Below are 12,804 nucleotides of genomic sequence, written 5' to 3'. Positions count from 1 at the left end.
CAGCTCACATTAAAAGCCAAAAAAAAAAGTTACGTCTTTAGTAAAGTCGTGAAAGATTCAGCGGTCTGAGCAGTTCTTATCTGCATGAGTAGACTATTCCAAAGGTTCGGAGCGGCCACAGAAAAAGCTCGGTCACCTCTATTTTTTAGTCTAGATCTAGGGACATCCAGCAACATCCAACTGGATGACCTCAAAGCTCTGACAGGTGTGTGGATGCGTAAAAGCTCACATGAATAAGGAGGTGCTGTGCCATTTAAAACCTTAAAAACAAGCAATAAAATCTTAAAATGAATCCTGAAGCAAACAGGAAGCCGGTGAAGTGAGAACAAGACTGGAGTGATGTGCTCATGTTTTCTTGTTTTAGTTCAAATCCGAGCAGCAGTATTTTGCACTACTTTTGGACTGGGTGTGGCCCCTGAACTTAAAGCAACTCTTACCTTTCTTGCATTTCACACAACACTTAGAAAAAATTTGAACATCCACAAATTCCGCCTCCTTCCAGTCCCAACCCCCTCCTCCTGCAACTCCACCTCCCTCCAAAGGCCTACTCCCCCCTCCTCCATTACGTCCTCGTTACGTCTATGATAGACGTAGGCATTGGCAAGGTAACGTTAGATACACGGAAGAGGAGAGCAAGTGTGGCAAGGTAACGTTAGATACACGGAAGAGGAGAGCAAGTGTAACGTTACAACAAAGACAGTCAAACGTAACCCCGGAGTTTTAAAACTCAACCGGAGTCAGTGATGACTGATGAGTTTTAGAATAAGGTTACAGTGCTAACGTTAGATAGTAGTGCTAACGTTACTAGTAAGTGGAAACGCACAAGGAAGATAACGTTAATGTTTCAGAGGCTACGCTACAGTAGGCTAACGTTAGCCATTAGCAACTGGATGCTGTGTTGTCATATAATGTCCTGCACAGTCAAAGGCAACCCCGGAGTTTTGAGACTTACCTGGGGTCAGTGATGACTGATGAGTTTTATAATATAACGTAAACGCTAACGTTAGATAGCACTGGTGACTGGCAACAAACAAGGAACAGCAGTTACGTCTGTCGGAGGCCTCCACGTGGGGAAGACAGACAGGACAGGAGAAAACTCTTTCCTAGAACCTTATGAGAATGGTACAATTATGAGTTTTTATCTCTGGTGGAATTCACTTACATTTTAGTGTGCCATCAGCTTATTACTAGCATTTCAACCTAAACAAAGAAAAGCGTAAAATTTCCAGAAAGGTAAGTGTCGCTTTAAATGAGTTTAAAACCTCTGACCTAAATGAAAACTTCACCCATATAATGACCATTTGTACATCAGTTAGTATGTCGTGTTACCTTGAATTCGTCAACACAACTTTGTTTTCTCGCATGCCTCCACTAAAAAAGAAAATCTTGATTTATGGATTTGATCGGGGGCCACGTTTAACAGCAGCAAAACCATATCAAGACATCTGTTTACAAACTCTCACACAACTGGTGCAGTATAATCCAAGTCCCATTTATGCAGTCGTATACCCAGTACTTCACAAACACATGCATTTTGGCTAAAACCCTACAATTTAAATGTGCTCTCTTCAAAGTCAGACTCCAATTCGCCCTCCAATAATACTGCCCTCCAATAATGATACGTTTTTTTTTTGGAGGAAATGTATGTGTTTGGGAAGTTCTGAGAATACAACTGGATAATTGAGACTGCGCGAGTTGTGTGAGAGTTTATAAACGGATGCTTTGATATTATTTTGCTGTTGTGAAACAGCGATCAGTGAATCAATATGTCCACTGTTTTCCGTGGAGCCATGTGAGAAAAACATAGTTGTCTTCATGTATTTCGGATAACTTGATATAACTTATTAATTTACAAATACGTCTTTGATTTGGCCTCTAAAAAGTGGGCGGGCTTTGAGTTTAGCGTAACACAAAGCGACAGTGGAATCGGCTGCTGAGCGGACTGTTGGCTCCAAACGCATTTTCCTCACTGTTTGATCATGAGGAGGACAAGAGGGGAATAAATGAATTAGATGTCAGCCGCATAGTTTTGCAAATAAAATTAAAGTTTTTGCACACTGATATCCAAACACACATCTCTTTCTAGTACAGTTTCTTATGACCAGTGTGGCTAGCAAGTTGCCCAAAGTCTTGTTTGTTAGGATGAACTTTTGTAACGAGATAAGTGAACAACTGACACAGGCTCTTTCAAGCTCTACACATGCAGACTTTTTTTTTGTCAAACACACACAAGAACCAGCATGAATGTACGATATGATGTGAATGTATGATATTGAAAAGCTCTGGAGCAAATCAGGAATTGTATTGCATCGTGTCGCTTTGGCTAACATCGTTGCTTGACCCCAGGGATTCTGTTAGCTAATTTAAGTACGCTATCATAGCGCTTCAATCAGTTTTCCTCCCACCTATTTTATACCCTTTTCAATTATACAGATTACCAATGCTGCTACAGCTTATTGAGCTGTACTTTTGATTCAAAGGCACACTGGCCCATTGAGGCACAAGAACTGACAGGAGTGCGCACACACAAACACACAAAGTACACACCACTTGATCTGCATATCATTATGCTTTTGATCGAATGCCAAGGTTCCGCCGAGAAAGACATCAGAGTCAAATGGAGCGAACATGTACACACAACACCTGTAGGATTTGTGTGTGTGTGTGTGTGTGTGTGTGCCTGTGAGAGAGGCAGCTGTGAAATCTGCACCTGTTTAATTGAATTAGCCTCGTTAATGTATTCACACCGGCTGCCAAAAAAGCACGGCTTTAACGAGCTCGTTAGACCAATTAGTTAATTAATTGTCTGTATAGCAGCGGCTTCCCAAAGAGCTGCGTCTTCATTATCTGATGGCTGCCGCCTGTTGGATCATTGAATGAGAGCTGATAATGCATTGCTGTCACACTGCACTCATGGCTGTGTGTGTGTGTGTGTGTGTGTGTGTGTGTGTGTGTGTGTGTGTGTGTGTCTCCTCAAATGTCACATATTTCTTCATATATATATATATATGTGTGTGTGTGTGTGTGTGTGTGTATATATACTGGATGCGTGGTTCTTCCGGGTGCATGTATGCTTGTGTATATGCGTTTGTCTGTCTGTGTGTGGTATGCTCAGAATATGGCGGCCAATATCAGTGTGCATATTGCAGTGAAAGGTTATGTGGGGGCCGTCACTCCCACAGGTAAAGACAGAGCAGTCCTCCTAGCCACTTTCTAATCTCTCTTTTATTAGAAGTTAATATCTCGCCTGCTCTTTCTCACTCCACACTCCCACCTGCTTAGAAATGGCCCCGCTTCATCTTTTTAATTCAATTATATTAGCCACCCTCTCTCTCTCTGCCCATAACTCTGCAACTCACATCTCTCTCTCTCTCACACTCAATCTCTCCCTTTTTTTCTGTCTTTCTTTCTGTCTCTTCCCATCTCACCCCTCCTTCCTTTGTCCTCAAATGTTCCATTTCTATTCGTAATCCTAGATGGAGGATAGACTTTGACCAATCAAGGATTTGCGCGAGCCGTTTCTCCCTTTCTCCTCTCGTCCGCCTCGGTGGCAAAAACATATGATGGCTAGGAGGGGAGAATAAAGGAGAGAAGACAGGAGGAGGAGAAGGAGGAGGTGAGGGGGGTGCAGGAGCTGAGGGGAGGACCCCAGGGGTGAAACCTTAATTGCTAAAGTAATGAGACTTGATCAGATTGAGGTTTCTCTCTCAATAGGGACTCTACTAATATGAAAGTCCAGGGCTTAAGCACTAATTTGAAATAAAATCAAAATCTGATATTCTTTCTCCAGGACTTCCAGCCAAGGTCCTATACTCCCCCACTGGAGAATTAAGACTTCACACAGACCACATGGGAACTTTTAATCATCTCTGATGGTGGCAGATTTGGGGATGAGAAAAGTCCCCGTAATGTATTAATTATGTAACAATATTATGGAGTTCTGAAAGTCAGCGGCGTAAAGACCTTGGGCTATAGGAGGGATTTTGACAGGCATTGTGATCTTTAACTAGCTGCCTCATGGATAGATAGCAGTGACCACACAGTGGGTGGGATTGTGGAAAGTGCGTCATACTGTATGAATATCTGAGAAAATCTTCATCAGAAATTAGAATCGATAATACAAATAAAAATATTACATGAGCAGTAACTGTCTGACTGTCACAGCTCTGAATATAGCACTGGTAATAAAACTCAAAACTATCGCTTCCACCATGAATAAATAGCTAAACACTGTACGCCGCCAGCTGCCTTTTTAGGAATCAAATTCCAGTCAGAAAAATCTAAGTCCCATATTATAAATCAAATTACATTGCCGTACTTTGTTTTCCTGCAGGCACTTTGCCATGTGGCTGCCATTGTGGCAATATTTTCACACACTGCTGCATCAGCTATTAAATCATTCATTGTGCTCACTAGCTTTACTTAGCCAGAGCTAACTACAGAAATGAATAACATTATTATCCCCATTTACCCTTAATAGTCTTCACATGCAGTAGGACTCTATCATTTGCTTACCAACGTTGTTAATTTCACAATCCTGATTTGACACATTAATTTAGATAAATATACATATTTTTGGCTGAACATTTTGAAACTTAATCTCTCAGACTTCACTCCAAACAGATACAAACATATTTCACATATTATTTTGCGGAATACAGTCCCATAAGGTGAGACGGCCACAAAAATACCAAAGCAATGAAGTAACATATTGTGTAGCTTACCTGACACATCCAGTGAAGAGTGAAACAGGATTTTTGTTCTCATCCTCAGGTCATCAAAAACTGACGCATTGTTACGCCCCTTGGCATGTGATTTAGCACCCTTTAGCATCTTTAAACTATCTCCAGTTTACTCCAATGTAAACCCATCCGAGGCAATTCTTGACGCTGAGAGCAACTGACATAGTATAAAGAGCAAGAAAATCTGCGCAGGATGGTCAGGAGATGAGGTGAATGGGTCAAACAAAACAAGACTTTCACCCAGGAGACTGCTGTTTGTGTCAAGCACCCACTGTATTTCCTTATCACCAGTGACACAGGGGGAAGTCTCCATCTCGTTTATTGTTCAGAGCGGGATTGCACGCCGACATTTTCAGAATAAAATAGAACAGGCTGCAGTTAGCGTCTCTCTTCATGGGATATTTAAAAATAGTGGGTTTGTGCATTTAGTCCTTCTCAGGCAAGCTCAGGGGTTTAGTGTTGGTGGAGCCCACAGGAACGACGCTTTTTTCTTCTACATGTGAGGATTAAAATAGATGCAGTTCACATAACCTGGTTAGAATTAATACACATAAATGCTGTACATATACATACATAATGATCCACTTATGACTAAAAGTGTATGTGTATAAAAACTAAAGTAATGGTCAAAGCTGTCATATAGAAATTCAAGGTGTGTTGATGGATTCACATCGCCAACTCATGCATTGAGTAACATAACAACTAAATGTTCACACTTAAAAGTTGCCAGCAGTCGGCCCAGTGAATTAAGGTATTTTTTCTCCAACTACAGCTGCTGTGAGAGGCAGCAAAACATCCTTAATTTTATAGTTACAGTCTGCCAATATATGTAAAACTCCACATAAGCCTCAAAACCAGCCACAACTCAGCCCTGAGTAGAGTGACCGTCCGCTACTGACCAATCAACAGACTGCAGTGTTCACAGCTCCACCTTTTAGTACCAGATCTGTGTGCTAGGTACCTCAACAGAGGGGGGACCAAAAATGGGGACGGTACGGAACGGTCCCATTGTTACCATCCACAACTTTTCACAGTGGAAATGGAAAAAAACGCACCGAACTGAAGTGTACTGGACTGCTTGGTGGAAATGGGGCTAAAGTGTTGGTATCTGATGACCTGGGAATAAAAAGCAATCAGTTAATAAAAATGCCTGATCGGGATTTAGTTGTGTAAATGTCTGACCCATCCGGCACGACTCCTGCTTCAGCAAAATACTGTAAACGATTCTGTTACACCTCTTTGCAGAGGAAACTTAAACCAAACAAGCAAAGCAAAACAAAGGCCGGAGACTGCTGCACACAAATCACAGCCACAGTGTATTGCTGCATAAACCTAAAAGATACTTCTCATGGTCAGTGTTAGAGACCAAATGACTCGATAGTAGATACTAATTTATTTAGTCATTCAGAGGAAAGAAAGTGCATCTAGGTTTGATCATGTTGTGATGTAGTTAATGTTAATAACAGGTAAGTGATGACTTTAACAAGTCATTAAACATAAGTGCTAAAGTTGATCTCGCTGGAGAAGGTTTAGTCCTCATAGAGCTGCCCTGCTTTCTTTTTTGCACTCACTGAGTTTAGAACTGGCAGTACCTTAGACTTAAGCTTATAGTTTAAACGCACAACCTTGAAGTTATGTAAAAAAAAAAAAAAAAAGTAAAGCTATAGATTGATGGTGTCACTTATAGAAAGATTTGTCTGTAATATTTGGATATACTGTATACAGTTTCTACTGCATATAAAGTATCAACATGAATCATAGTCATACAGTGCAGTAAAACAGTTACATGGGCTGGATTTTAAGAGATATCATTGCTTTAACTTGGTTTAACACTGATGGTGATAATATTTAAAATGCGTAGAAAATGGGCCCTTTTGCTTCATAATCGTTTTTCATCTGGAATCCCTCTTGTACTATTGATGGGTTACCGTAGAGAACATGAACTTTTGCCCACTTATGTAATGTGTTGAACTTGGCTGAAGCTCTGAAATTCACACCCTATTGTCTCAGTTTTGTAAAACTTATTTTATTTCCCAATAGTCACATTAAAATTGGTGGAATATCCAGATTAAAGAGTAATTTTAATTCAGTGTCGCGGTGCTGGCTGCCCCATTGCTTATAATTGTTACCATCCATTAGCCATGCTGTAGATGAGTTAACTGCATAAAAGGCCACCTTTAGCTCGCCGTTACAATAGGTTGGATGATATATATACTGCATAGTGTGGTGAGCTCACTGAAGGAGGCAGGGGCGGGCTGCGCTCGTGCCAAGACACAAGTCCGGAACCACAGTCTGCTGTTAGAGGAGGTGACAAGAGAGCTTGAGAGAGATCAGAAGTTAAGAAGGATACCGCACTACAGATACCCACCATGTGTGCGTGTGTGTGGTTATATCAGCATGTGGTCCTCCTGTCTCTCAGATCCCAAACCATCCCGTCTGACACACTTGTGTATGCACGGCGTGTATGGAAATGCGTTTGAAAGTGTGTGTATGTGTGTTGACTGTCTGTGTAGCCTCCGTACTAATCTAACACAGGGCTCATTTAACACAGTGCTAATGAATAGGGGCTTTGATTTGGCTCGGGGTTCTGAACCACAGGCCCACACACACTCACATTCATGCACGGGGTGAGGAGTTCAACCACTGTCTGCTTCCTTAGAAATAATCACTCTCTGTCCCCCCAATAATTACTCAAGCACTAATGTATGTGCAATAATAGGTTGTATTTTGTTGTAGTTTTCAGGTCTACATAAAAACCATTATGTGTTCTCTGTTGTTGTTGGTGATGAGTTACATTATTAATTTTTGAGGTTGATGAAAAAATATAAATATCACGTAACAGTGGTTAGACTAGAGTTTGAACATTTGTCAAACAAAATATCAGAGACTAATGGACCTCACACAAAACATGATAAATTGTTGTTTTCACATGGAATTATCTTTAGTTCATCTGCCAAAAGCATTGTTGGACAGACTTCCCACAGTGATCAGTTAGAGCTGGTGCTCAAGAGACACACAAGAGACTATTACAAGATGTTTGGCAAAAGATGTTTTTCTGTGCTTATCCAATCTTAGCTTTTTTAGTGTGTATAACATTTTTACAAAACTGAAAAAGACAATGTGACTGTTTCTGTGGGGGGGCTACCATAACGGTCACTGACCGAATGTAGAGGTGAAACCAGCTAAAAACACTGACTATATATAAAGATGGAAGACGCGTCTCCACCTCCTCGAACTTTACAAAAATTAAGTCAAAATATTCCAGATACAGGTGCTGCCACCTTGTGCTGATTAGGGGTGCACCGATCCGATATCTGGATTGAATATCGGCCCCGATATCATCAAAATAGATGGATCGGCTATCAGAAAATGCAACCTATACCTGAGGCAATCCTTTCCCTTGAAATCTCTTGTGATGCGAGCTACGTGATACGTCATGGAGCGAAGGAGAGAATCTGCTGTGTGGAGGTATTTCACACTATTTCAACTGCTGTTGCACTTAGGAAAGAACTGTGTAGTCACCAATGCCTGATGCCTCTAGTCTTTTCTGTTCTACATGTAAAGTATAGCTTTTTAGGTCAACCATGGTATCGGATCGGCATCGGGTATCGGCTGATACCCAAAGCCACAGCATCGGGATCAGTATCGAAACTGATAAAGCTGGATCGGTGCATTTCTAGTGCTGATGACGTCAAGTTTTCATCATGCACCTGTTCAACCCAATAGCGAACAGCGCTGTTGATTGCAAGCACACCGGTTGGCATGCAAAGCTGTCAATCATCATGTCACACCCCCTTTTTGTAGCATCAAAGAACTAATTAAAACCGAAATTAGCAGAAAATTGAACACTTGAACACACATCAGGGGGATAAGACCTGAATTCACAGACACAAAATCTATTTGATGCGTACTTTGATATTTTAGTGTGGCCCATGTCCTATCTGCTAACATGAAGGCGATGGGGTTGAAGACCTTTACTGTCGCCGCTGTAGCCGCCAGGCTGCGTTCCAGTACCCACACTACCATACTATTTAGTACACAGGAAAAAGATGTAGCATGTTCCAATACAGTAGTCCGCCAAAAATACCAGGATGTTCAACTACATCTGGACCAATTTCGCAGGATGCAAGCAAGCATGCTTTTCTGGCTGTTCTGACCCACAATCCTCTGTGCAGCGGACTGTTCGTTACATCGGCTGAGCCACAAATAGATGACTGCTCTCCGGGTCGATCTTCGTCTCTGGTGAACTTGGTTAGTGGCGTTTGTTTTATCTCCAAGGTGACGGATATAAAAGCAAGAGGTTCAATGTTCAGGGCGTAATGTTATGAGACAGTAGTATGTCCCGCTTTTGTCCATACTACATGCAGTCGTACGTACTTAAGGGCTGCTGCAGTACCTACTAAAAGTAAAAAGAAAACGAATGCGTTTCGGAATGCACACAATGTTTTGGCTTCACTTGTTGGGGAGCTGTTATGTCGTCCATCTTTATGTGCAGTCAAGTGACAAAAAATATTAACAATAGTGTCAGAAATACGTAAGTTTGATGTAAAATGTATGGAGAAAAAAACCTTAATACAAAACTTACATTTAACTTGCTTAACGTAGCTTACTTTTATTTGCATCGTCAGTGTTTGCATAACCACAGTGCAAGTAAAACCTACACGCTGTAGTCTTAGTGTGTACGTATATGTACAGTAATGTATAATACAGGCTGTTCTGTTGTCCATGTGTGTGTGTTAGATGAAAGACAGAGAGGAGCATGTGAGGCACCTGGACCAGGATGTGGTTGGTCTGCGAGCCACACAGGACTCTCTGAAGGGAACCTTGGCCATGAAGGAGAAACACACACAACAGCTGGTCCAAGACAACGCACAGCTCAAAGAAAGCCGGGCTTCACTGCAGAGCAAAGTAGGTAACACACACTTTCTCTCTCTCACACACACACACACACTCACTCACACACACACAGGAGGGGAGCTCTTCTTAAATAAGGAACAGAATTGGGCAACCTTCTCTAAATCAAATCCAGTCAGGTACATCGGGGAATTCTCCTCATCTTTTACTTCCTTCACAGTTAATCATCCGTCCTTCTTCCCCTCCTCCTCCGCCTTCCCCCTCTCGCCCTCTCTCCATATTTAATAACTCATCGCCACCATCTTAGCTCCGCAGAGGGTTGGCTCGTTGTACAATAAAGAACCATGTTCGTGTGAATATCACTTAGCCAAGAGAGGGAGCAAGAGTGGGGGAGGGGTTAAATGTTGTTTTTGTTTCTTTCTTTTGTCCGTTCATTATTTTCCTCCTCAGATCATCCTTTCTTTCTTGTCGTCTCCCTTTTTTCTCTCTCATCTCCCTTGTCCGGTCTCGCCCTCGCCCCAATGAGAACCAATGGTAATGTATGGGAACATTAAAGAGTCATACGCATGATGAATGGAATGGCCTTTAGGTTTCTCTCGTTGTCCTTTTCCCGCTCTTTCTTATAATTCTCTCTCTTCCTCTCTCTGTCTGGCTCCTACTGTATTTCTTTCTCTCTCCTTCTTCACCTCCTCCTCGCGCCCCCCCTCTAGGTATATCAGTGTGGCGCGTGGCAGTGATGTGTTTTAGGCTTAAATTAACCCATTTACTGTGTCCTTGACCAAGCCAAGTCATTCATCTGTTACTACTGTTTTAGTGGTGCGGCTGCCCAGGAGCCAACTAAACAAAGTATATTCAACATAAAAGCGCATTAGTTACTTGACTTAGGGAACACTTGAAAGACTCTCTTAAAGGCTGACTTTATACCCTTACTTTTCAAACACTAACTCAACTTCCCTGTCACCTTACTGATATCATTACTGTGCTCTGGAGGTGGCAGCAAGTTTAAACGGCCATTTTAAGACTGTATTTGTTTTTGTGCTAGTGCTCACTTTGCATGCTCTGTGTCACGCGTTTGAATCTAGTTCAAACTGCTCTATTTTTCCTTTTCTTTTACTGATATAATGTCTGTTCATAGAGAGAATGTTTGATTTAGTTTGCCAACAAAAGCAGCTACACGGTTTGCAATTGACTTAAAAGCTGATAGAAACAGGTTAACAGGAGCTCACTTACTGTGTGCCGACAAGATGCGCTGAGTGGTAATAGATGTGACAGTATTATTTATACTTTTACAGCTTTATCAATTATACAAAAGATATTTAAAGAGATATTTCCAAGATCAGTAGTAAGTGATACCATGGCAGCATGGTGGAGCAGTGGTTAGCACTGTTGCCTCACAGAAAGAGGGTTCCTGATCCGAACCTAGGGTGGGGGAACCCTTTTGTGCGGAGTTTGCATGTTATCCCTACAGTATGTCAGCATGGGTTTTCTTCGGGTTGTCTGGGTACTCAGGCTTCCTCCCACAGTCCAGAGACATGCAGGTTATTTGGTGACTCTAAATTGCCCATAGATGTGAATGTGAGCGTGAATGGTTGTCTGTCTCTATGTGTCAGCCCTGTGATAGTCTGGCGACCTATCCAGGGTGTACCCCAAAGACTGGTAGTAAGTGATACTGATACCAATAGATTACTTCCTTTGATACCTTTATTTTCTACGTAATATTTCAATACCTATCATGAGAATGGTGGCATCCAGTTGCGTTAAATGTCTCCAGATGCCACAGGCATGTAGCACAGTCATTTTTTCAAACGTTTTGGAGCCATCTTGACTCTATGAACTGCCAACTCTGTCAAATACACTGCGCTTGACTTCCCTGTACTACAGACTGTATGGCTTGTAGCTGCTATGGTAATGGATGAATCAAAGACCGCTTGCGTTGATTGGCTACATGCAAAACCATGCAAGTAGTCACTTCTTACTACATCTCTCCAAAAAAAGGATCGAATGCAGAAATTATTTGACTGGAGATGTTTCTACACTACCTGGTACTGGGTTATTTCGGATGATACCTTAAAGGTATCGAGCACCAATACCCAACCCTAGTGTACATGAGATTGGCAGCGTTGTTTCGGTGTACATCAAATAGAGAAATGTGTTTTTTAGGGAGCCATGTTAATAATAGCACATCCTTTCTCTTTTGTGAGGTGGATCAAATAGATAAAGGACCACAGCTCTCTGTGAGCCTTGTCCTAAGGTTTAAGAAGCTCTAGTCTACAGTTAGTGTCTCACGACTTTATGATGTGTAGTCGAGCACTTTTATTGGTCCTGAGTCAAAGCAGTAACTGTAGGGTTCCCCAGCTTGGCACAAAGCCTTTATGATGTTCCTTTTCACTGCTATGGAGACAGAGCGGAGGCAAACGTCCCTAAATTATACTTTCATCTCCTCCTGCTTGTATCTTGCTGTAACGGTTCACCCATTCTTCTCCTTGTGTGCCTCTCCTCCTCAGCTCTCACTACAGCTGCCCGCCTGCCTGCGACTGTTCCTCTCTCAGCCTTTGGAGGAGGTTCAAACCAGACATACTGTACTTATTCTTCATCTCTCTCCCCTTCTTTGTATCTCTGCTCTCTGCTCTCAGTTACAAACAAGTGAGCGCATGTTGAGCGACATCAGTGAAACCCTGGATCAGACCAAAACCAGCCTGGACGCAGAGAGACAGCAGAGGCAGCAGATCCAGGACCAGTTGCACCACGCCAACAAAAAGATGGAGCATCTGCAGCAGGAGCTAACACACATGCGTCACACCGCTGAAAAGAAGGTAATTGGTTTCCTCCTCAAGGTCTCCGTTCAAATATTACTTTATACATTCTTGCAAAAACTTTGCTTGTCCAACTTTGCCATTTTATTGGGACACTCAAACTGAGACTTTCCTGTTGTTGGCCGTGCAGTGGTGACACTGATACATTATCAGCGAGTTCATTTGCTTGCAAGGTCAAGAAACATTTTCTGCACAAAGTGGACAATGTTAGGAAGAAATGGTTAAACTGAAAATATGCAATTTCTACAGGACGGAGATGAAATATAATATTCACTTTAATGTAATGCATTGTCTTTTCCCACAATGGGGCTGATAAGAAGGGTCGCACAGGTGAGGGATTCATTTAAATATTCAATTTTCAAATGTAATATTCACTGTGACAGGCATTGTCTATT

The 12,804-nt window shown here is 41.9% G+C and overlaps 1 protein-coding gene across 1 annotated transcript in view; it reads left to right on the top strand.

Moving 5' to 3' along the window:
* Positions 1 to 12,804, top strand: part of LOC126397788 (trichohyalin) — a 118,133-nt gene that overhangs the window by 48,911 nt on the left and 56,418 nt on the right. The window contains exons 9-10 of the mRNA XM_050056745.1: positions 9,483 to 9,650; positions 12,230 to 12,409. Of these exons, the coding sequence (XP_049912702.1) occupies positions 9,483 to 9,650; positions 12,230 to 12,409 (348 nt within the window). The remainder of the gene's footprint in view (positions 1 to 9,482; positions 9,651 to 12,229; positions 12,410 to 12,804) is intronic.

This window comes from Epinephelus moara, chromosome 11, assembly GCF_006386435.1.
Source record: "Epinephelus moara isolate mb chromosome 11, YSFRI_EMoa_1.0, whole genome shotgun sequence".
Lineage (NCBI taxonomy): Eukaryota > Metazoa > Chordata > Actinopteri > Perciformes > Serranidae > Epinephelus > Epinephelus moara.
Note: the sequence above shows the minus strand (reverse complement) of the source record. Positions and strands in the feature narration are given on the sequence as shown.